We start from the raw sequence: 24,113 nt of genomic DNA on the forward strand, positions 1-24,113 counted from the left end.
GCTGTGCTCCCTCTGAAGGCTTAGGGGAGAATTCTTGCTTGGCTCTTCCCGTTTCTGAGGGTTCCAGGCAGTCCCTGGCATTTCTTAGCTTGTTGCTTCATCACTCCAAGTGCTGCCTGTGTCCTCACATGGCTTTCTCCTCTGTGTGTGTGTCTGTGTCGTCTCTCTCTTTTCTTCAACTTGGATTTTGCATTCATGGGGTACATGTGCAGGTTTGTTGCCTGGGTATACTGCGTGATGCTGAGGTTTGGGGTGTGACTGATCTCGTCACCCAGGTAGTGGACATAGTACCCAATAGGGAGTTTTTCAGCCCATGTCCTCTCCCTCTCCTTCTTCTTCTTCTTTTTTTTTTTGGTGTGTTTGTGTGCTTTATTTTTTTTTTAATTTTTTATTTTTTTTGAGACAGAGTCTCACTCTGTCACCCAGGCTGGAGTGCAGTGGTGCAATCTTGGCTCACTGCAAGCTCCGTCTTGCAGGTTCACGCCATTCTCCTGCCTCAGCCTCCCGAGTAGCTGGGACTACAGGCGCCCGCCACCACACCTGGCTAATTTTTTTGTATATTTAGTAGAGACGGGGTTTCACCGTGTTAGCCAGGATGGTCTCGATCTCCTGACCTCATGATCCACCCGCCTTGGCCTCCCAAAATGCTGGGATTACAGGCGTGAGCCACCGTGCCCGGCCATGTGTGCTTTATTTTTTGTGGTGGAGTCTCGCTCTGTCGCCCAGGCTGGAGTGCAGTGGCATGATCTTGGCTCATTGCAACCCCCACCTCCCAGGTTCAAGTGATTCTCCTGCCTCAGGCTTCTGAGTAGCTGGGATTACAGGCGCCCGCCACCACAGCTGGTTAACTTTTGTATTTTTTAGTAGAGATGGGGTTTCATCATGTTGGCCAGGCTGGTCTTCAACTCCTGACCTCAAGCGATCTGCCTCCCTCGGCCTCCCAAAATGCTGGGATTACAGGTGTGAGCCACTGCACCTGGCTTTTTATTTTTTATTTTTTATTTTTTTTGAGATAGGGTCTCTGTCACCCAAACTGGAGTGCAGTGATATAATTTTGGCTCACTGCAACATCTGCCTCCCAGGTTCAAGCGATCCTCTTGCCTCAGCCTCCCAAGTAGCTGGGACTACAGGCACGTGCCACCATGCCTGGCTAATTTTTGTATATTTGGTAGAGATGGGGTTTTGCCATGTTGGCCAGGCTGGTCTCAAACTCCTGGGCTCAGGTGATCCACCCGCCTCAGCCTCCTGATGTGCTGGGATTACAGGTGTGGGCCACTGCGCCTGGCTTTCTTCTTCTTCTTTTTTTTTTTTTGTTTATTTGTAGTGATAAAGTCTCGCTATGTTGCCCAGGCTTGTCTGGAACTCATGGGCTCAAGCAATCCTCCCACTTCGGCCTCCCAAATTACAGGGGTGAGTCACCGCGCCTGGCCATCCTCTCTTTTCTTTTCTTTTTTTTTTTTTTTTTTGAGACGGAGTCTCTTTCTGTCGCCCAGGCTGGAGTGCAGTGGCGCGATCTCGTCTAACTGCGAACTCCGCCTCCCGGGTTCATGCCATTCTCCTGCCTCAGCCTCCTGAGTAGCTGGGACTACAGGTGCCCGCCACCACGCCCGCTAATTTTGTTTTTGTATTTTTACTAGAGATGGGGTTTCACCGTGTTAGCCAGGATGGTCTCGATCCCCTGACCTCGTGATCCGCCCGCCTCGGCCTCCCAAAGTGCTGGGATTACAGGCGTGAACCACCGCGCCCCGCCTCTCTCTTCTTTCTCGTAAGGACACAAATCACTGGATTTAGGGCCAGTCTAATCCAATATGATCTCATCTTAACTAATTACATCTGCAGAGAACCTGCTTCCAAATAAGGTCACGTTCTGAGGTTCCTGGTGGATGTGATTTTTGGGGGGAACAACATTTAGCCTACTGCACTGCCCTTGACAATCTTATCTGGGAGTCACACCAGAACCCCACGGGGGTTCTAGCAAGTGTGGACTTGACACAAACTACTTTAGACCAGGGTTCTGCAAACTTCTGACCCCATCTGTTTCCGTATGGCCCATGAGCTAAGAATGATTGTTACATGTTTAAATGATTCAGAAAAAAATAAAAGCCAGAATGATATTTCGTTACATGTGAAAATTATATACAATTCAAATTTCAGAGTCTTTAAATAAAATTGGATTGGAACACAGCCATGCACATATGTTTATGTATTCTCTGTGGCTGCTTCTGCACTATGACAGAGACTCTGTGGCCCGCAGAACCCTTTAGGGAAAATGTTTGCTGAGGCCGGGCGCAGTGGCTCACCTCTGTAATCCCAGCACTCTGGGAGGCTGAGGCAGGCAGATCACCTGAGGTCAGGAGTTAGAGACCAGCCTGGCCAACATGGTGAAACTCTGCCTCTACTAAAAGTAGGAAAATTAGCCGGGTGTGGTGGTGCGTGCCTGTAATTCCAACTACTCAGGAGGCTGAGGCAGGAGAATCACTTTAGCCCAGGAGGCAGAAACTGCAGTGAGCCGAGATCATGCCACTGCACTCCAGCCTGGGCGACAGAGTGAGACTGCGTCTCAAAACAAAGAAAGTTTGTCGACCCCAGGAACATTTTTTCTTTTTTTTTTTTTTTTTTTTGAGACGGAGTCTCGCTCTGTCGCCCAGGCTGGAGTGCAGTGGCGCGATCTTGGCTCACTGCAAGCTCCGCCTCCTGGGTTCATGCCATTCTCCTGCCTCAGCCTCCCAAGTAGCTGGGACTACAGGCGCCCGCCACCACGCCCGGCTAATTTTTTGTATTTTTAGTAGAGACGGGGTTTCACCATGTTAGCCAGGACGGTCTCGATCTCCTGACCTCGTGATCCGCCCACCTCGGCCTCCCAAAGTGCTGGGATTACAGTCGTGAGCCACCGCACCCGGCCGGAACATTTTTTCTTTAAGAGACAAGATCTTGCTCTGTTGCCCCGGCTGCAGTGCAGTGATGCAACCATAGCCCATTGTAGCCTCGACCTCCTGGACTCAAGTGATCCTCTTGCCTCAGCCTCCCGAGTAGCTGGGACTATAGGTGCATGCCACCACGCCCAGCTAAAGGACAATGTTGTTTGGAAGCAATGTTTCCTGCCTCATCTGTGGCCCACCCAGAGTTTGGAGGTCTCCCCTACTTTTCTCCTCCAGGTCAAGCAGTGTCTTAACCCTGGGTGAAAGCTGCTTCATGGTTAAAAGAGGGGGCACAATGAAGCCAGGAAGCCGGAGTTCAAATTCTGGTTCTGGCACTTCCATGGCAGGTCCCTTCACCTCTCCACTCACGGCATCTGTTTTTTTGTTTGTTTTTGAGACAGAGTCTCACTTTGTCACCCAGGCTGGAGTGCAATGGCTTGATCTCGGTTCACTGCAACCTCTGCTTCCCAGGTTCAAGTGATTCCCCTGCCTCAGCCTCCCGAGTAGCTGGGACTATAGGCGCACACCACCATGCCCGGCTAATTTTGTATTTTTAGTAGAGATGAGGTTTCTCCATGTTGGTCAGGCTGGTCTTGAACTCCCGACCTCAGGTGATCTGCCTTCCTCTGCCTCCCAAAGTGCTAGGACTGTAGGCGTGAGCCGCTGCGCCCAGTCCCCCGTCAAAGACTTCTTACCTTCTACAACACACTAGAAAATCCCACCCTTTGTGGTAGAAGCGCTCAGCAAACCTCTTTGGATCCAATTTCACTTACTCTTTATGGGCGTTAAGAAAAGAGTGTATGAGACGTGCATATGATGGGCCCTGGGTAAAAGAGGGTAAGGGGTCATGGGGACAGCAGCACCAGAAGGCACAGGGAAGCACTGCCGTGGGCCTGCTGGTCCCATTGGCCCCTCCTATCCCCCGACCTTGCTGTGCGCCCCACTGGGAGGCTGCCCCGTGTGGATGGCATCTCAGTGTCTTCCAAATTCTCATTTGGTTTGGACCATAAGAAACCCAGGCAGTTGGGAGGCTGAGGCGGGAGGATTGCTTGAGCCCAGGACCAGCCTGGGCAACATGGTGAGTTCCCTTATGTACCAAAAAAAAAAAAAAAAAAAAAAAAATTAGCTGGGTATGGTGATGCATGCCTATAGTCCTAGCTATTTGGGAGGCTGAGGCAGGAGGATGGCTTGAGCTCAGGAGTTCAAGGCTGCAGTGAGCCATGATCATGCCACTGCACTCCATCCTGGGTGATAAAGCAAGACCCTGTCTCAGGGGGAAAAAAAAAAAAAGCCAGACATGGTGGTAGGCACAGTGGCTCACACTTTGGGAGGCTGAGGCAGGAAGATACCTTGAGCCCAGGAGTTCAAGACCACCCTGGGCAACATAGCAAGAACTTCCCTCTATTTTAAAAGAAAGTAAAAAAAAAAATAAATTATTAAAATAATAATAAGGAAAGAAAGAAAAAGCCCAGGAGAATGGAAGACGGTAGGAGAGCGAGGTTGGGAGCTATGGATCCCCTAGCACCCTCCCTGCCTCTGTTGGGCGTCTCTGTCTCCTGCCAGCCATCTCTGTCTGCAGGTTCCAGTGACTTCTCCCTGCATTTGCCAGCCAGGCCTGGGGTGGTGATGACCCTAGCTCTCACTACCCCGGGTCCTTACCCACAATCTGGTGAATGGTCTCTTCCTGAAACTCCTGAAATGGGCCTGTGTTGAGTGCGCCATTGCTTTCCAGCTTGACTGATAGACTCCGAAAGGTCGGTTCAGCTCTCCCTCCCAAAGTGCTGGGATTACAGGAGTGAGCCACCGCGCCTAGCCAACTTTTTTTGTATTTTTAGTAGAGACAGGTTTTCACCATGTTGGCCAGGCTGGTCTCAAACTCCTGACCTCGGGTGATCCACTCACCTCGGCCTCCCAAAGTACTGAGATTACAGGCATAAGCCACTGCGCCCAGCTTCTCCTTGGTTTTCGAAAGCGCCATTTCACCACCCATCTTCTTAGCAGATTTACCTTACTGTGTGTGTGTGTGTGTGTGTGTGTGTGTGTGTGTGTGTGTGTGTGTGTGTGTGTAGTCATTGTTTCTTCCCCCCTACTGTATTTGACCGGTTACAGAGCTGTAGATGGCCAAAGTTCACTGGCCACAATTAGGGAGGGGCCAGTCTGGGATTCAAAATCAATGAGGAGGAAGATTGGAATTAAGGAACCGAACGCTGGCCAGGTGCGGTGGCTCATGCCTGTAATCCTAGCACTTTGGGAGGCCAAGGTGGGTGGATCCCTTGAGCCCAGCAGTTCAAGACCAGTCTGGGCAACATGGCGAAAGCTCATCTCTACTAAAAATACACACACACACACAAATCAGCTGGGTGTGGTGGCGTGTGCCTTTGGTCCCAGCTACTCAGGAGGCTGAGGTGGGAGGATCACTTGAGCCCAGGATGTTGAGGCTGCAGTGAGCTGAGATTGTACCACTGCCTTCCAGCCTGGGCAACAGAGAGACCCTTGTCTAAAAAAAAAAAAAGGAAAACAAAAAAGGAATTAAGGGACACTGTGAGCCTTCTGGCAGGTCTAGAACAGAAATGCCTTCTGTGCCTGCCACATTTTGGTGTTCAAAGCATTTTCCTCCAAGTCCCATTATTTTATTTGATCTTTATAATAACCTGATTGGTGGTAGATCAGGGGCCACTTACTTCCCCTGAGAAAAGATGCTTTAAGTCTCTCCATTTGCAAGGGACCATTCTAGAATCAGAACCCACTCTTCTAACTCCAGGTCCAGAATGTCTGCCATGTTATTTTCTTTCCTTTCCTTCCTTTCCTTCTCTTCCTTTCCCCCCTACCCCCTCCCCTCCCCTCGTCTCCCCTCTCCTCTCCTCTCCTTCTTTTCTTCTTTTCTTTCTTAGAGTTTCCCTCTTGTTGCCCAGGCTGGACTGCAATGGCGCGATCTCGGCTCACTGCAACCTCCACCTCCTGGGTTCAAGCAATTCTTGAGCCTCAGCCTCCTGAGTAACTGGGATTAACAGGTGCCCACAACCACGCCCAGCTAATTTTTTGTATTTTAGTAAAGACGAAGTTTCACCATGTTGCCCGGGTCTCAAACTCCTGGCCTCAGGCAATCCGCCTGCCTCGGCCTCCCAAAGTACTAGGATTACAAGCGTGAGCCCCTGCACCTGGCTATGTTATTATCTTTTAACCAAACATCCTCAGAGCAGCGGGCATGGGGTTATGTGTAATGTGGGATTCCAAATGATGTATAAGATCAAAATTATCTGTAGTCAAAATTACCCTTGAAAATCTCTTCATCAACTTGAAAATTGGTCATAAAGTACCGTATACACGGTTTGTGCGTGATATGTCCAGAAGCAGTCTCATCTGACCCCCGTTTAGTGAACTAGCCATACTGATGGATACCCTATATTCCTTTTGCAAAACAAAGACATGTACACAGTAGCCTGAATGCTGAAGGTAGTAGGCTGCTTTCTATCAGGCCAGCATACGTCTGCTCCTACTGAATTGAGTTGTATGTTTACAAGGAGTCAATTATCATTGTTTCTGAACTTGTTTATGCCAGTTGTACTTTTTATAGTAATTACATAATTTAATTAAATATGATGTAAGTAGATAAAATAAGAGTAGAAAAGGAGAATAACTATTTTTCTGAAAATTATGTTCAATGTTTTGGAAACAGAAAGTTGCAATAAATAAATAAATAAATAAAAGAGTGGGTTAGAGGCCGGGCGCAGTGGTGCATGCCTGTAATCCCAGCACTTTGGGAAGCCGAAGTGGGTGGATGGCTTGAGGTCAGGAGTTTGAGACCAGCCTGGCCAACATGGTGAAACCCCATCTCTACTAAAAATATAAAAATTAACCAGGTGTGGTGGTGGGCTCCTGTAATCCCAGCTCTCGGGAGGCCAAGGCAGGAGAATCACTTGAACCAGGGAGGTGGAAGGTTGTAGAGAGCAGGGATTGTACCACTGTACTCCAGCATGGGCCACAGGCCAAGATTCCATCTCAAGAAAAAAAACAAACAACAACAAAAACAACAAAATATATATATATGAAAAAAAAATATATGAAATTCCCTGCTTTAGTTGTGTTTGGTTAGTTAAGCAGCCTCTGTATGAATGTCTGATGTGCATTATGCAATAATGTACACTGTGCAAAATAAGTGTACTCATTGAGTGGCATTACATGTCCTATTAAAATGATTTCCCTACCAGGTACGGTGGCGCATGCCTGTAATCCCAGCATTTTGGAAGGCTGAGGTGGGAGGATTGCTTGGTCCCAGGCATTCGAGACCAGCCCGGGCAACAGGATGAGACCTCATCTCTACAAAAAACAAATAAGTAGCTGGGTGTGGTGGCATGAACCTGTGGTCTCAGCTATTTGGGAGGCTGAGGTGGGAGGATCACTTGAGCCCAGGAGGTTGAGGCTGCAGTGAGCTGTGTTCATGCCTCATGCCACTACACTCCAGCCTGGGTGACAGCGCAAGACTCTGTCTCAAAAAAAAAAAAAAAAAAAAAAAGGCCGGATGCGGTGGCTCATGCCTGTAATCCCAACACTTTGGGAGGCCGAGGTGGTTGGATCACCTGAGGTTGGGAGTTCGAGACCAGCCTGACCAACATGGAGAAACCCCGTCTCTACTAAAAATACAAAATTAGCCAGGTGTGGTGGCACATGCCCGTAATCCCAGCTACTCGGGAAGGCTGAGGCAGGAGAATCGCTTAAACCCTGGAGGCAGAGGTTGCGGTTAGCTGAGATTGCACCATTGCACTCCAGCCTGGGCAACAAGAGTGAAACTCCAGTTCAGAAAAAAAAAAAGAGAGAGAGAGAGAGATTTTCCCTCTGTTTCTCTTGAGTCTATTGAGTCCACATGACTTAAGTAATGTGAGATAAATGTGGTATAATGCAACACCGCTGTACTCATAAATTCAGCAATCTAAGCCCTAACTCTAACCCTGGGTAGATTAACTGGGTTAGATCCACCAAACAACATAGCATTTCTCATGGCATTAAGATCACTGGGAAGTGGGGTGCTAGCTCTGTAGAAATTAAAATAAAAATGGACAAGGAGCTTGCCTTAAACTATCAGAGAGGCAGCGTTATGTTTTGAGAGCCAGAAGGCTTTAGTACAAATCCTGGCTCCACCACTCCCCGAGGGCAAGCCACTTAAAGTCTCCCTGTCCCAGGTTTCCTCCTTGGGACTGTCACAAAGATTCCATGAGTTAATAAACGTAAAGTGATTAGAACTGTGCCTGGCACAGAGTGAACGCCATAGACATATTAGCTATTGCTATTATTATTATTCACTATAATTTGCACATTGCATCAAGTAGGTTCTTATTCTAGAAGTTTAAAATAAATAAAATAGTGCATTTCACTGGAAGGCACTCACTTATGCATTAAGAGAGCAGATAAGTCAGACCCTTGACTCTTCTCTGCAAAAGCACAGCATGGCTAAAAATTGCTGTCTGGGGAATGAACTGCTTGGGTATGATACTGGGGCAGGTGACCCCATTCGTGTAACAGGAAGGAAAAGAATGTTGCTTCAAACCTCCAAAAAAAAAAGTTTATTTATAAAATACTGACAGTTTGACAGGACACGGGACTTCTCGTGGTATATATTTCAAATCAATTTCTTTCTTACCTTTCATTTAAAAAATAAACCTGCTAACATGCTATATGACATAGAGATATATATTTTTTTCTTACAGACACCTGCCATAATGAATACTCTCCCCATAATTTTTTGTTATATCTTTTAAATCAAAAAATAAAGATTTGTGTTGATTTTTGTTTCTGGAGTCTAGATGGATGGAGAAAGGTAACACATTTAAATGCTTTTGGTTATTCTGATGGAAACAAAGAGAAGGGGGGTGGTCCCGAGGGGGCACCTGTGCTCAGGTGGTGGTCAGGATTGCCATGTGCGCATGCCCATGGGTGTCCCTGGATAGGGCCATACAGAGGCACTGGGGAGCGGGTGGCGGCTGCTCAGATGGTCTCCCCTTTACCTTCCTGCCCACCAGCCCCTCACCCAGGGTAGGCACCTTCAGATGTGCACTCTGGGAAGCTGAGGGAAGCCCCTGCCCAGCCAGAGTGGCACTGTGGTGAGGCTCTGGCACCTTTAGAAGCACTGCCCAGGGAGGCGTGGGCAGCAACAGAAGGCCTTGAGGCAGCGTGCACCAGGTGGGGCAGCCCCCGCTGTGTCCTTGTTTCCTCTAAATCACGGCAGTGTCAGGTTTGGGGGTAGGAGTTTTGGGGGCCAGGGGGTAAGGGATGGACAGAAGGGGAGGCAGCCTGGGTTTGCAAACTCTCTGGAGCCCTAGGAGGATGGTGGTTCTGGAGCCCAGAGCATCTTTTTGGTTTGTCTTGGCAGTGTGGGTGTGGAGCTGACGTCAACTCTGGAGGCGCAGCCAGGAAGGGGAAAGCCCTGGTGTGCCCAGCATGGGCTCCTGGGTGCAACACCGGGAGATTGCTTAGGGCACAGGGAGGCAATGCCAAAGGTGCCAGGTGTGTCCTGGTGTGAACCTGCTTTGGGTGGAGTCCCACAGGCAGGGGCCCTGGCATCACTGGCACGGAAAATCACAGGCCAGAAAGGGTCCCACTCTTTCTAGAAAGGGCAGGGCCCACCACCCCTTTCTAATGTGGCCAGGTGTCTGGGAGGACGGTTGGGAGCCTCGGCTGTGCCAATAGATATGTAAACAAGGGCAAAGAGACGTGTCCTGAAAAAATCTAGAGTTCCACAGCTGCAGGCCTGGGCTTCCAGCTGTGGCTGGGGCTGTGGAGACAATATTCCAGATGAGTGGGTATTGACTAAGTGTGGGACTTTCACCATGGGCCCAGCCTGATCTCATGGGCTTGTCTAAATTTGCATGGTGTCCTCACCCTCTCAGACAATAGATCCCAGCCACGCCCCAAGTGCAAGCAACCCAGGCCACCTGTGCCTCACAGGGGAGAGATGGCTTCAGCCATCAGAGGGAGTTCAGGAGTCTCTTTGCTAACACACATACAGATGTGTGTTCTGTGCATATTTGTGTGTGCATGTGTGTAAGCACAGGCGTGCATGGGCACCATCCCGCATGTACACATAGGTGTCAGCATGGGTGCGAATGAGCGTGTGGGGAGTGGGGGGGTGGAATATCTTAGTGCACCAGGTGATTCATTAAAGGCAAAGGAAAATTGACCTCATGTGCAATATATACACAGACACAATGTTTTTACTCACCCCTGCTTCCTCCCAAATAATCCCTCACTGGGCTGGGCTTAAATAATTCCCTAATGCAAACTGGGAACTTCCTTAAATGGTTAAATGCTCAGCAGAGAGGGAAAAGGATGAAGTTATTTAAAAAAAAAAAAAAAAGATGGGAGGAAAGAAAAGAAAGCTGCGCAGCATGATCACAGGCCGGCAGCTGCAGATGTGCTGCCATGGAGATGCCAGATGCTGCAGAGGGTGGGGGCGGAGGTGGCAGGGGTGGAGCAGGTGTCCAGCTGACTCCACTGCAGCCCCCAGACAAGTCCAAGGAGGCCCCGAGAGCACCTTACTTCCTGGAGGGGCAGAACCTCAGCCCCTAGTTCTCCTTTGGGGAAGATTGTGCTTCCCTTCCCAGGCCTCCTTATTGGAGAAACCGCTTTTTGGACACTGGAGCTGGGCTGGCCTGTCTGCTGAGCCATCTTCCAGCATCTCCCCGTTCACATTTCCCAGGGGTCAAGTGCTTCAGGAAAAACTCATGGCTGGGTGTGCCCGTTCTTTGGGCCCCAGACCCTGACTTCCCTTCCCGGTCACCATTAGCACAGTGACTGACTTGGGGCTGTAGGAGAGTGGTCCAGGCTCTCTCTTACCTTGGCATGTTTCCCGAATCTCCTACTTGGGCTTCCTTGAACTCTGCTCACCCACCCCAACAGAGCATCATCTCTTGGGCAGGGCCAGCAGCGCCTGTACACAGTGCACAGAGGGAGCCCTGCTCCACGAAGGGGCTCACGCTGAATCAGACAGGCCCCTGTGGGCCATCTGCCACCCATCTCAGCGGTGGGGCAGGTGTTGGGCTGGCCTTACAGGGCTGGCTGAGGGCACAGAGGGCCTTGGACAACGTATGGAGTTAGATAGAAAGGCCTCTCCCTAAACCCTGGCATCCGTAAGTACCAAGTGGACGGGAAGATCCTGGCCACTGGATGTGGCTTTTTGCAGAACACTCCTTGGAGCAGATTGTGTGTGTGTGTGTGTGTGTGTGTGTGTGTGTGTGTGTGTGTGTGTGTGTGTGTGGTGAGGACCTATCCAGTGCAGAGTGATGTGTCTGCCCAGAGGGAGATCCCTCAGCTGTGCCCCACTCCCCAGCCTTGGGAAGCTGACTACCCCTTTAAAGAGAGGACGGATGGAACCTGGATTGGAAGAAAGAGAACCGTCAAAGCGTCATTCTTATCTCGCCCACAATGCATTAAACCTAATCATCCCACAGTGCCAAGGCCAGTCGCCTTATTTACACCTCTGCTCCCCAGACTTCACCTTTCCTTGTCCATGCTCAGGAAAGTCAATTCCAGCACAGGGAGGCAGGGGTCAGTTGTGGGGGGTTTCTCCCCTACCCTTGGGCTCTCTTCCTTGGATTCAAAATTTTAAAAAATATGCAGGAACAAGGAAGGCGGTAAGCAAATTCTCACCCTTTAGTTTTTTGTTTTTTGTTTTTCTTCCTTTTTCTAAATAAACCAAATGCTTGGTGGAGAAGTTGAGCAGGGGAGATGGGCAGTAGAGGTTGCCAAGACAGGGCAGGGGGTCTGGATGAGGCTGTCCGATGCCTGCCAGCCACAGTGATGGTGCACGGAGGGAAGGAGGAGCAGAGAGAGAAGGTAGGCGTGGCCTCCGGGATGCCCATCCTTTTTGCAGAGAGCAGCGGCAGTGGGTCCAGGGGTCCTGGAGGGGCTGGAAGGGGGCAGCTGGCTGGACATCCAGAAGCTTTTTCTTCCCTCGGCCATGCCTGCCTGGCGGCCTCCAGTCCTTAGCCTCCGCTCCCCCTCTCTCTCCAGATGCCCGCCCCACTCCGTGTCCATAGCAGTGACACAGCCACTTCCCCAGCTCCGTGTAATTCCCAAGGGAGCAGTGAACCCCACCATCTCAAAGCTGAAGAGCTGCTGGCCACACACATCCTCTCACGGTTTTCTCCCTCCTTCTGAACGCCGGCTTTGCTGGCCCTGGAATCTCTGAAAAAATAAACTCAGGAGGTGAAAAGTTGACTTGGTTTCTTGGTGTTTTTGTTTTCTGGCAGGCAGTGAGAGGAGGGGTGAAGGAGGAGTTTGGTGCCATTTCTCTTTCTTGCTTTTTCCTCTTCTGATGTCAAACAAATGATGAAAATCCTGCTATGGGAGCCCGGGAGCCTGGGGCCAGGCTGCTGGGGGGACGGTAGAGGGTGCTCTGCTGACTTGGGGGGTTAGGGGGGTTCTGGGGCGTTGGAGTCCGACTGGCCTTGGGCCGAAAGAGGCTGCCCTGCTGGGTGCTGGTGCTGTTGGTGACGGTGGCGTGGTCTGGCTCACCCGAGTCGCTCTCCGTGTAGCTGTAGGCCTGTGCCCTCGAGATGCCCTTCTGCTGTCGCCGCCACGAGTTGTAGTATGTGGGGTCACTGATGTAGTGGTTGACAAAGGAGTGGGCCTTCTGGTGGTTTGAGTCGACCTCGTACTCGCTGTCACTTCCCTGGGAGGACAGAGAATCAGGGTGTGTCAGTGGCCCCGTAGGGACAGGCCATTGTGGTTGGGGCCGGAAGGCACAGGGCATTCTGGTTCAAAACTCTGCTCTGCCTCTTTCAAGACTTGGACTGTGGGCCTCCCAGGCCCCTCGCTGCCAAGGGGGTCTGGTGCCCGTTTGTGCCCGCCTGCTGCTTCCTTCACAGCAGATCCGGAACCGGAAGGATCTACTATGGGGTTGGCCCAGAGCTGGGAGATACCTGATAGAATCAGAAGACCTGAGTTTTTTTTGTTGTTGTTTGTTTTGTTTTTTTTTTTTGAGACAGAATCTCGCTGTTGCCAGGCTGGAGTGCATTCGCATGATCTTGGCTCACTCCAACCTCTGACTCCCTGGTTCAAGCAATTCTCCTGCCTCAGCCTCCTGAGTAGCTGGGATGACAGACATGTGCCACCACGCCTGGCTAATTTTTTTGGTATGTTTACGGGTTTCACCATGTTAGCTAGGCTGGTCTTGAACTCCTGACCTCAAGTGATCCACCCGCTTCACCCTCCCAAAGTACTGGGATTACAGGTGTCAGCCACTATGCCTGGCAAATTTTCTTTCCTTTTTATTCTTTTTTTTTGGGGGGGTGGGGTGGTGGAGGGGGCACAGGGAATCACTCTGTTGCCCAGGCTGGAGCACAGTGGTGTGATCCTCACTGTAGCCTCAACCTCTTAAGCTCAAGCTATCCTCCCATGTCAGCCTTCTGAGTAGCCAGGACTATGGGTGCATGCCACCACGCCCCACTAACTTAAAAAAATTTTTCTCTTGTGATGAGCTCTCCTTATGTTGCCCAGGCTGGTCTAGAACTCCTGGACTTAAGTGATCCTCCTGCCTTGGTCTCCTAAAGTGCTGGGATTACAGGCGTGAGCTACTTTACCTTACCTTTGTTTTCTTTTCTTTTTTTTTTTCTTTCTTTTTTTTTTTGATACGCAGTTTCACTCTTGCCCAGGCTGGATGCAATGGTGCAATCTGGGTTCACTGCAACCTCCACCTACCAGGTTCAAGTGATTCTCCTGCCTCAGCTTCTGGAGTAGTTGAAATTACAGGCACCTGCCACCATGCCTGGCTAATTTTTTGTATTTTTAGTAGAGATGGGGTTTCACCATGTTGGCCAGGTTGGTCTTGAACTCCTGACCTCAGGTGATCCACCTGCCTTGGCCTCTCAAAGTGCTGGGATTCAGGAGTGGGCCACCGCGCCCGGTCTACCTTTGTTTTCAATTGAAGTGAGGTTCACATAACCGAAAGTGAACCATTCTAAAGTCTATGACTCAGTGCATTAGGACCGTCGCAGTGTTGCGCAACCACCACTTCTATCCAGCCCTGAATCATTTCCATCACCCCAAAGTAAAACCTTGTACCCAGGAAGCAGTCACTCCCCATCTCTGCCCCTACCGGGCACTCCCTATATCCATGCCCCTGGCAACCACTAATCTGTTTTCTGTCTCCAGGGATTAACTTATTTGGGACTTTCCTATAAATGGGATCATATAATATGTGGTCTTTTGTGTCTGGCTTCTCTGACACAGTGTCATGTTTTTGAGGTTCAACCACAACCTACTAAGTTATCATCTTGGTCCAGCTTCTGCTTTACTTTGTGACTGGGGACAAAGCCAGAGCCTAATTAAGACCTTTAGAGGCTCCGGACAGTGAAAAATGCCTGTGCCTGTCCACGTGGGAGCCAACATAAAAACAACACTTGGTTACAAACTAAGCATGAGAAAAATCTAAACCAAAGTTCAGAATTTTCATGTAATGAAAACCTTAAAGTTTTTTTTTTTTGAGATGGAGTTTTGCTCTTGTCGTCCAGGCTTGAGTGCAGTGGCACGATCTTGGCTCACCTCAACCTCTGCCTCCCGGGTTCAAGCGATTCTCCTGCCTCAGCCTCCTGAGTAGCTGGGATTACAGGCATGTGCCACTACGTCTGGCTGGCTAATTTTTGTATTTTTAGTAGAGATGGGGTTTCGCCATGTTGGTCAAGCTGGCCTCGAACTCCCAACCTCGGGTGATCTGCTCACCTCGGCGTCCCAAAGTGCTGGGATTACTGGCGTGAGCCACCACGGTTGGCTTGTTTTTTTTTTTTTTTTTTTCTTTTTTTTAAGAGACAGGGGTCTCTCTTTGTTGCCTAGGCTGGTCTCAAACTCCTGGGCCTAAACTATGCTCCTGCCTCGGCCTCCCAAAATGTTGGGATTACAGGCATAATTACACCACACCCAGCCTGAAGTTCTTTTTTTCTTTTAAAGATAAAAATATTAAATTATTCCTGACTTTTTTTTTTTTTTGACACTTTGATGTCCTAGGCACAGGCTTCATCTATCTATTGGGGACATCAGCCCCAAACAAGAATCAATCTCGGTTGGAAAGTAAAATCTGAATTGTGGAGCTAAAAACATGGTGCACCCCTTCCCCTACCCTGAGCTCCCAGCAATGTTTTGAGAGCTAATAAGACAACAGATGGGCCCACCCTCAGAACTCTCTGGAAGAGAAGTGCTCCGATTTCAGTGCACAGCACACGATCAGTGCACTGCAGCTCCGAGGACCCCACCCAGGCCTCCTCAGTCCTGCCCAGCTAATGCCCCTGCCTGGGGGCAGTTAGCGAATCACAGCAATCCAAGTAGAACATAAAAGCCAGTTAGCCCAATCCAGACAAGTTTGGGATGGGGAGCTGTGTCCTGCTTTACAGGTAAAGAAAATGGAGTGGGGACCTTTGTCCAGAGGGTCTGGGCTTTGGGAAATGAGATGCACGGCTTGTTCTCAGGAACTCAGAGTCCTTCATAACATGGGGATACATCTCGAGGGATGTAGCTACAATGAATAGAACTATAATGATCCCCGCTAATGGAGCAGGCCCTCTGCCAGACAGTCTGAAACGCTGACATGCATAACTGTATTTAGTTTTCACACCTCTGTGCGGCAGCTCCTACTGCTACCTGAGCACCGACGCTGCCTGGGTACTGACGGGCACATAAAGTACAGGAAGGGTGAGGGTTTTGCTGGGGAAGTGATCCGGCCGGGCTTGAACTCCAATCTGCCTGATTTTCTAAAGCCCACACACCTCTTAACTCCTACACTCCTGCACTCCTGCCTGGAGACCACAGGATGGGAACGAGAGCTCCCCCCAAACCCCCCACCCCGACTCCCAGCAGGAATTAAATACTCACTAGTCCATCTGCTAATTTATGTTCTCTGGCCCCTCCCCTCCCTCTCCTCACCCCCCTACAACCCCAGCCACTCTCCTTACCACCCCCTCAGCAGACACTCCCCCTCCAGGACCTCAATCCTCTTGGCAGGCACAGGCGGCTGCCCAAGACAATGGAAAGTCCCTGGGCTCGGTCTGCCCCATGACGCAATGCAGCACAATACAAGCCCCTTTCTGTGCCTACTGCCCAGCTGCCGGCCCAGGAGAACAAAGAGGGGGCACAGGCAGGCCAGGGAGACTCCATATGCCGAGCGGGGGCACCTGATGCTGGGCCGAGTGAGGCTGGCCTGGAGCAGCAGGGATCTGTGAGGCAGGAGGCTGGGGGTCCATCCCGCCCAGGAGCAGTGAGGGTCTGTGAATGCGGGGGACCAGACAGGGATGTCCCCCAGTTTTCCCTACAGGTTCCGTCTTTCCACCCACTAACTGACTTGAACAGTTGTTAGCATCAGCTCCAGGGGTTCTAGAATTTTGGCTAGACCCAGGCCCCAGCCTTGCAGAGGAAGGAACCCCAGGATGACTGTGGGACCATCCCACAGTGAAACGAGTCTCTGGGGGGAGGAGCTTGTGGCACGGGGAAGTTCTGGCTCTTACCAGCAGAGGAAGCCATCACTCAGGCTCTCTCAGCCTCAGTGTCCTTGTCTGTAAAATGGGTAGAGTTCCATAGTTCACAGGGTGAAATGAGCTAACCCAGGAGAGAATGCTGTAAAAGGTATTATCAATGGGGACAGTGAGGGTGGGCCTGGGTGGGAAAGGGAAGAGATGGAGTGAGAAGCCTCAAAGCTCCCCTGGGAGGGATTAGAAGGGGCCAGGAAGCCAGGGAGGCTGACTCAGTGCTCAGGCAGCTGGAATGGGAGTAGAAGGTTAGCTGATACCCCACCCACTAACCCCCGACTCCAAGACAGGGGCATGTCTGGACTGGAAGCAAGGTGGGGAGTGGGATTCTCTAGCCCTCCTAGGGGCCCAGATCCCAAAGCCCACTCATCTAGACCATCCCCGTCCTACCAGCTACTATCTGCAGAATGCCTACTGATCCCAGGCACTCTATGGGCAGCATCTCGGGGATGGAAGGCACTAGAAAGGAGAGCAGGGAGCCAAACAGAGCCCGCGCTGCGGGAGGGGCCAGGCAGGCGAGAGTCTGGTCTGCCTCTTCCCCCGCTCCGCCTTCCAAAGCCAAGGCAGGAGGGCTTTGCATCAGCGACTGCTGCTCCCGCCTCCATCTCCCTGAACATCTGTTTCTTTTCGGAGTGGGGGTAGGGCGAGAAGAGAAGAAAGCGAGGGGGAGACCAGGGGCTCCTATTGCAGCTTTCAATTCTCACGGGCCTCGGTAATTGAATGCAGCTTCCCAGGGACCGGCCCAGCACAAAGGGGGCCTTTCAGGGGCTGTCCTGCCAGGCCGCCAGGCAATCAAGTGACTGCTTCGTCTCCCTGGTCTCTTAACAGCTCCTCAAAGCCACTCAATCAGCAATTACTGGGGTCTGCAGAGGGGGAGCACAGACTCCAGGCCTGGTGATGGGAGTGGGGAGGGAGGGCCAGAAGGAGGCAGGACCCCCGGAGAAAAGAGGAAGCAAAGCAAAGCCCTTTTGCTTTTTTGTTCATCTCCAGCCCAAAGGATCTGGCACCAGACTCAGCCTTAGGGACGGTGTTGAGACCTTGGGGTCAGGCAGGGGACCCTTATCTTGTTGAATCTCATGAAGTCTGGGAGGAATGTGTTGCCCTAGATGACAGAGAAGTCACCTTGTGAAACTCCGTGGGAGACTGGAAGCAGGAGCCCCTCCCTCATCCACGGTCCCAGGGGCTCTGCACTGATTCTAGCCTGAAGCCGGCAGCGCATCTGTGCGGGGTGTTCCGCCTGTCCCCTGGATGCCTCTACCCGGGGGGCCAGCCAGGGTCTCTCTGCAGGGGCTGCAGCCTCTGGATTAAAAGTGGGGTAGGGGTGATGTGTCTCCTGTGTGTCTCTGAAGAACCTCAGAATTGTGCCCCTGGAGGCACAATTTTGTCAAGGCTCTGGGCTCCCTGTGTTAAGATAGCTGGAAATCTCCCAAGAATGTCCTTTGAAAAATGTCAGCTCAGAAGCAATGTCCTATGTGCCACCTGTGCCCTTATAGGTAAAGTGACAGCCAATGTGTACCCCTCCCCCCACACCCACAACCGGCTGTCAGAGATGTCTGTGGTCAGGAGGCTCAAGGGAGGTCACTGGGGTGGGGTTGGAGGCAGTGAAGGCCTCTTTCCTTCAAGCTCCTCTCCGTGCTGGGCAGCTGCACGAGGCCAGGCTGCAGTAGGCATGACCCTCCAAGCAAGCTGGCTCTAGATTTGAATCCCAGTTGCTTGTACTCCTGAGCTCTGTGACCAAGGGCATACTGCCTCACTTCTGTGAACCTCAGTTTCCCCAGCTGTTAAATGGGGATAGTTTCACTTGCATGGCAGGACAGCTAGATGTTAAATGAGAATATACAAAGCACAGGGCTTGGCACACAGTATGTAGCTTTGCCTCTCCCCAGCCTGTCTCTGCCCCGCAGCGTTTCTTGTTTGGCACAAGCTTGGGCTGCCAGGATCTGGGGGATGGTCAGGCTATCAATGAGGTCTCAGCTGAGCCTGTTGGACTCATGGCCCAATCTGATGGAAAAGAGGCAAACACAGGCAAAAGGTCAGAGCCGTTCAGTAGAATGGTGACGGCAGAACATAACCCTGCTCCAGCCAGCTGCAAACCTGCACGCTTCCCTTCTAGGCATGACCCAGTCCTGTTCATACTTTGAGGCCCAGCTCAAATAAATGCCACCTCCTTCAGGCAGCCATCTCTGAGCCTCCAGGGGAAGTGGTCTCCTTATGGTGCTTTATCTGCCTCTGCATCGCAGGAAAGAAACAGAAAGACTTGGCCGGGTGCGGTGGCTCACGCCTGTAATCCTAGCACTTTGGGAGGCCGAGGTGGGCGGATCACCTGAGGTCAGGAGTTTGAGACCAGCCTGGCCAACACAGTGAAATCCCGTCTTTACTAAAAATACAAAAATTAGCTTGGTGTGGTGGTAGGTGCCTGTAATCCCAGCTATTCGGGAGGCTGAGGCAGGAGAATCGCTTGAACCTGGGAGGCAGAGATTGCAGTGGGCTGAGATCAAGCCATTGCACTCCAGCCTGGGGGACAAGAGCGAGACTTCATTTCAAAAAAAAAAAAGAAAAAAAAAAGAGAAAGACTTTTGTTCACCACTTTCTTCCTCAAGTTGCTGTGGTTCCATAATATTTGAATGAGAAATGAAAACGTGGTTATTTATACACGTTATTTATACACTAATAAATCATAACATATTATAACGCAACATTCATTAGAGTCTGTCTTGCCCACTACTGTAGCCATCGTTCCTATATAGCGTCTGATTCCATTTTGTGGGTACAGAACAAATAGCTGTTGAGTAAATGCATCAAGGAATGAATGAATGAGCTTCATAGAGAGTAAACCCATCACTTACTCCTCCCACGTACCACACAGAGTCTTACCTGTGCTGGTATGCAGGGCAGATGTCATAGGGAGAATGGGGGTGGGATGCATTTTGGGCTTGTTGTCAGGGGGTGGGGGCCTTCCCAACTCTCTTTTTCATCATCTTTACTTGAAAATGGCCTTAATGCCACCAGTGCTTCCTAGAGGACTCTGAAGCTTAGGTGGTGTCATTCACAAACAATCCTTAGAATCCTTCCTGGCTTCTACTAAACACTTCATAACTGTTTGCTATTATAAATCGGTGCATAATAAATAGTACAGAAAATATGATTCACTGCTGGGTGCTGTGGCTCACATCTGTGATCCCAGCATTTTGTAAGGCCGAGGTGGGTGGATCACTTGAGGTCAGGAGTTCTAGACCAGCCTGACCAACATGGTGAAACCCCATCTCTACTAAAAATACAAAATTAGCTGGGCATGGTGGCACACGCGTGTAATCCCAGCCACTTGGGAGGCTGAGGCAGGAGAATTGTTTGAACCTGGGAGGTGGAGGTTGCAGTGAGCTGAGATTGCACACCATCATACTCCAGCCTAGGCAACGAGGGCGAAACTCCATCTCAAGAAAAAAAAGAAAAAAGAAAAAGAAAACATGATTTGCTCTGTGTATCTTCTTTTTAAAGTGTGCTTAATTTGATTTCAATGCACTTGAAGAGGCTGTCCATGATACTGCAAGAACTGAAGATCAAGATTAGATGGTGTGTGCCATTGGCTCGGAATTTCTTTTCCATTGAGATTTACTTGTGTGCTAAGTATATACATTTTTTTTTTTTTGTACAAAACTTGGGCTCTTCTTTTGAAAATGAAGTTGCCGTCCAGCCAGGCTGCAGTGTTAAAGTTCCATCAAACAGGCCTTTAAATCTCCAGTCTTTGTGTGCATCCTGCCCTCTGCCTGGTGCCCCCTTCTCCTGCACCCTGGGCCCTCTATGGGAGAGCCAGCCCCTCTCTCCTCTAGCCCATCACCCCCAGCTGAATTATAGCCTTTCTCACATCACATCATATGTGTTTGTTTATAAGTCAAACTGACGCTTTGTTTATTGCCATATCACAGGAAAACGACTGGGCAGATTTCTGCCAATTTTGGAGAGTGGGTTTTGGGTGGTCTGGCTCAGAATATAAACCAGGTGGCATATGCAAAACCCACTCTCCAAAGACCTGGGGGAAGGGGTGTCCTTGAAAAGAGAGGCAGTCATTTTTCCCGGCGGCTGAAACCGAGGGGCCCTGGCCTGTGCAGCTGCTGATCCTCAGGGACGTACCCTTGCACAAACTGTCACAGGCAGGAGAACTACCAGTGGCATCCCCATCAGCCCCCACTTGAAGGTCGCAACGGTGGGGGCTCCACATTGCAGATGCTGATTGGTAGCTGAGCTGCTTCTCACGTGGATGAGTGGCAGCAGCACTGACTTATTTAGGAGCCTCATAAGGACCACAGTGGGGCCAGCACAGTGGTTCACACCTGTAATCCCAGCACTTTGGGAGGCTGAGGCGGGGGAACACTTGAGGTCAGGCATTTGAGACCAGCCTGGCCAACATAGTGAAACCCCATCTCTACTAAAATACAAAAATTAGTGAGGGGTGGTGGCACATGCCTGTAATCCCAGCTACTCGGGAGGCTGAGGCACGAGAATCACTTGAACCCAGGAGGCGGAGGTCTCAGTAAGTGGAGATTGCGCCACTGCACTCCAGAGCAAGACCCTGTCTTAACAACAAAAAAACTCATAACTTGGATCACGTGGGTTTTGTCCCCCACAATAAGTTCCTGGGTAAGCCATGCTAAGTTGGGGGTCTCTGTCCCTGCCAGCTTTGAGCTAGGGAGTTAGGTCCAGCCTTCTCGGCTCTGCCAAGCCCATCAGTAACCCTGGAGCTGAACAAAACAGCAGTGAGTGGGAGGCCCTCAGCCCACGGGGCCCACAGCGTGATCCCAGGCTTCCTGGCACCTCCTGCACAGCCAGCAGCCCAGCTCCCTGCTGGCACCTCTTCCTTCACTTCCTCTCCCAGGCCTGGGCAGAAAGGTCCAGGGCGTGGGATGCAGTGGCCTTTCGTGGCCTTTCGTGGCCCTTTCCTCAATAACCACTGGGCTTGGCTGAGGCAGAGAGGGTGAGGGTGGGAAGTTGTAAGGCTGCATGGTTGGAATACACACAGCCCCTCCCCACACAGCCTGGGACAGTGTCCCCACGTGACCCACCTAATGGCCGCTCTCTGAAGCTCTGTGTCTTCCAGAGGCACCGACCCCCTCTTCATATAAAAGCTGACATTTACGGAATGGTTGCCGTGTACCTGGCTCTACACTGAGTTCACCAGTGTCTAACTCAGCAGATCCTCCCCACAGCCTCGGACAGAGCCTAGTATCACCCCTGCCTGTTCCACAGATGGGGAAACTGAGGCTTATAAAGGTTACTTGGCACACCCAGGACATCCCAGGTCACGAGCAGCAAAGCCAGGATTCACACTCAGGTCCAAACCTCCAAAGCTTAATGTCTCCCTGCTCTACACTGCTTCTCATCCTCGGGGCTCCAGGGCACCCAGCCCTTTGTTTCTGAAGCTGTTTTGATCCGTGAGTAGTGAAGCTGAGCATTTTTTCCAGGTCTCTGGCCTGGAATGCAGGGCTGTGTGTCAACCTTCTCCCCAGAGTCTCCCTCTCCGCACCTTCAGCGTGCTCCCTTGCAGGACAGCCCTAATGAGTAACTAAGCCTGTGGGGTGACCCCTGAACGTAGAGAGGGCCGTCTTCTTTGGGGTACCCCCTATGATCAAGGTTCCCGGGACCCCATTAGCACTGGCCGCAAACTTTGAGCAGAACTTGGGAGGGGACAAATGGCCCATATATGACTTCAGGGTGGTTTCTTGGGCCCCTTAATATTTGCTGCCCCTTGAAGGAAAGGAAGAAAGCCCATCTACGTTCACTGCCCCACTCTGGGAGGCGCTGCTCCCTGCCCCCTGCAGGACACCTGGCCCTCCTGCTCTCACCTGAGAGTCGGAGATTTCTGAGGGCTTCTCCGTCAGGCTGCTGCTCTCTGCAGGGATGAGGTCGTTGTATTTGGTGACATCCTCATCCGAGTAGTGCAGGCTGCCTGGGCTGGGCCTGGGGGGAGACCTGGAGAGAGCGGGGGAGTGGGGCTGAGAGGTGCACTCACTCAGAGCAGCCTCCCCTGGCCTAGGGAGACCACAGTGGGGGCCTGGGGAACACGGATCCCTGCCACCCTGTGCTCCTCCTCCTTCCTGGGTCTGCCTTCCAGGGGCCTGGGCCTGGGAGGTAGGAATCTGGAGGAGGACAAAGAGGGAAAAATGGGGTGCCCGGCTAATGCTGTCACGGCAACATGCAGGGTGAATGTAGGGGGGATGTCACCGTGGCTGGGTTCAGGACCCCACATCCTGGGGCTGCTTTGGTGCAAACGGGATTTTTGTGTATACACAGTGGCTTTGGGGGCACACAGGGGACTGGATGTGTGTGCACTGTGGGTAGGAGAGGCTGGGAAGGGCAGGGGAAGGTGAGGCCACGTGTGAAATGCCCCCTTGTTACATGTGGCAGGGCCCCGGAGCCAGCCTGGCGGGGCTGCTATGGCCATGCTGGGCCTGGCTGGGCCTGCTGTGGGGGCCTCAAACAGTTCTTTCTTTGGAAGGCTGGATTTGGCAGAGGATAAGAGCTCGGCTTTGGGAGCTCCTCCCTCCATCCTCTGGATGAACACACACATAGCTTCGTCCCTCTAAGACAGAGACAGAGGGAAGCTTTGTGAGCTCCTGAGAGAGGCTGGACTCCTCCTGACTGCCGCCTCCAATGAGCTGGGAATGCCAATAGGGCTGAGGCTGGAGACAGGAGCCCTCTGGCCCAGTCTTTCTTGAGCTCAGGGGAACAGAAAACCGCCACACATCAGGGGAGGGTCAGGTGGGCCCCAGCAGCTGCTCCTGCCCTTGGAAATGGGCAGCCCGGTGGCCACAGGGAGTAGGACCTAGGAGGGGGCTGGGGTTAGAAAGAAGTCAGAAGAAAATACGAGCTGTGCTTGCGCCACGAGCCTTGTCCTATCCTCATGGGCTGCTTTCAGATGCTGCCCTTTGAGGCTGATGGGGATAGGAGGTTGTCCTTTAATAGGTATAAATAAGGACCTGGGGGAGAGGGTTTCCCAAATGGGGAGGAAGACAGGAGGGCATAGCGATAATGCGGGTGCTCAGGCGTCCTTCGCTAAGGTGTTTTTGCTCGGTCTGCGTTGGCTGGGCCTGTCTTGCCTTTGGGGCCAGTGACGATCTGCAGGGCTGTTTCCCTGGCAGTTGGCTCTGAACATCAGTAGGTTGGTTTGCAAAATTTTGCCAGTTATTTGCATTCTACTGTCACTGTCGGGAACTCTTAGTAGCTACCTCCTTGTAAATTTCTCCCCAGTGCGCCCTCACCCCCAGGCTGTGACTGGGCATGGTGGGGACTGGGACCCTAGTTGTCCTGCTTGGGCCCCACTGTGTCTTTCTGCTGATCGTTCCCAGCCCTGGGGCTTGAGTGGTGTTTCCCAGGACAAGGTATGGCCAGGTGGGCACTCCCTGCTCTATGGCCTTCCCCAGCATTCTCCCCACCTGGGCACTGCTGGGCCTGGCCCCCCCACCCGGGCACTGCTGGGCCTGGCCCCCCACCCACGCAGAGGGCCCAGTACCTGGTGTACAGGCCATTCTTTCGGCAGAAAGAGTTCTTGACGGAGAGCCGCCTGTTGTTGAGTTCCAGGGCAGGGAAGCTGCTTTCATCCAAGCTCATCATCTCGCTGTGGCCTAGGGCTCCAGACTTGGCACTGTTCCCTGTAGTTGGGGGGAGATTGACACCCTTTAGACTGTGTGGCCTCCCC

General features: G+C 51.6%; 1 protein-coding gene across 2 annotated transcripts in view; it reads right to left on the minus strand.

The window, feature by feature from the left end:
• Positions 1-8,453: 8,453 nt before the first annotated feature.
• SDK2 (sidekick cell adhesion molecule 2) overlaps positions 8,454-24,113 on the minus strand; it is a 316,025-nt gene continuing 300,365 nt past the window's right edge. For both annotated transcript variants that reach the window (XM_008965925.4, XM_003813355.5), the window contains 3 exons: positions 23,928-24,066; positions 22,261-22,387; positions 8,454-12,582 (listed from right to left, as the gene is read on the minus strand). In XM_008965925.4, coding sequence (XP_008964173.3) covers positions 12,229-12,582; positions 22,261-22,387; positions 23,928-24,066 — 620 coding nt within the window. In that variant the 3' untranslated portion in view covers positions 8,454-12,228. The remainder of the gene's footprint in view (positions 12,583-22,260; positions 22,388-23,927; positions 24,067-24,113) is intronic.

The sequence above is a fragment of the Pan paniscus genome, chromosome 19, assembly GCF_029289425.2.
Source record: "Pan paniscus chromosome 19, NHGRI_mPanPan1-v2.0_pri, whole genome shotgun sequence".
Lineage (NCBI taxonomy): Eukaryota > Metazoa > Chordata > Mammalia > Primates > Hominidae > Pan > Pan paniscus.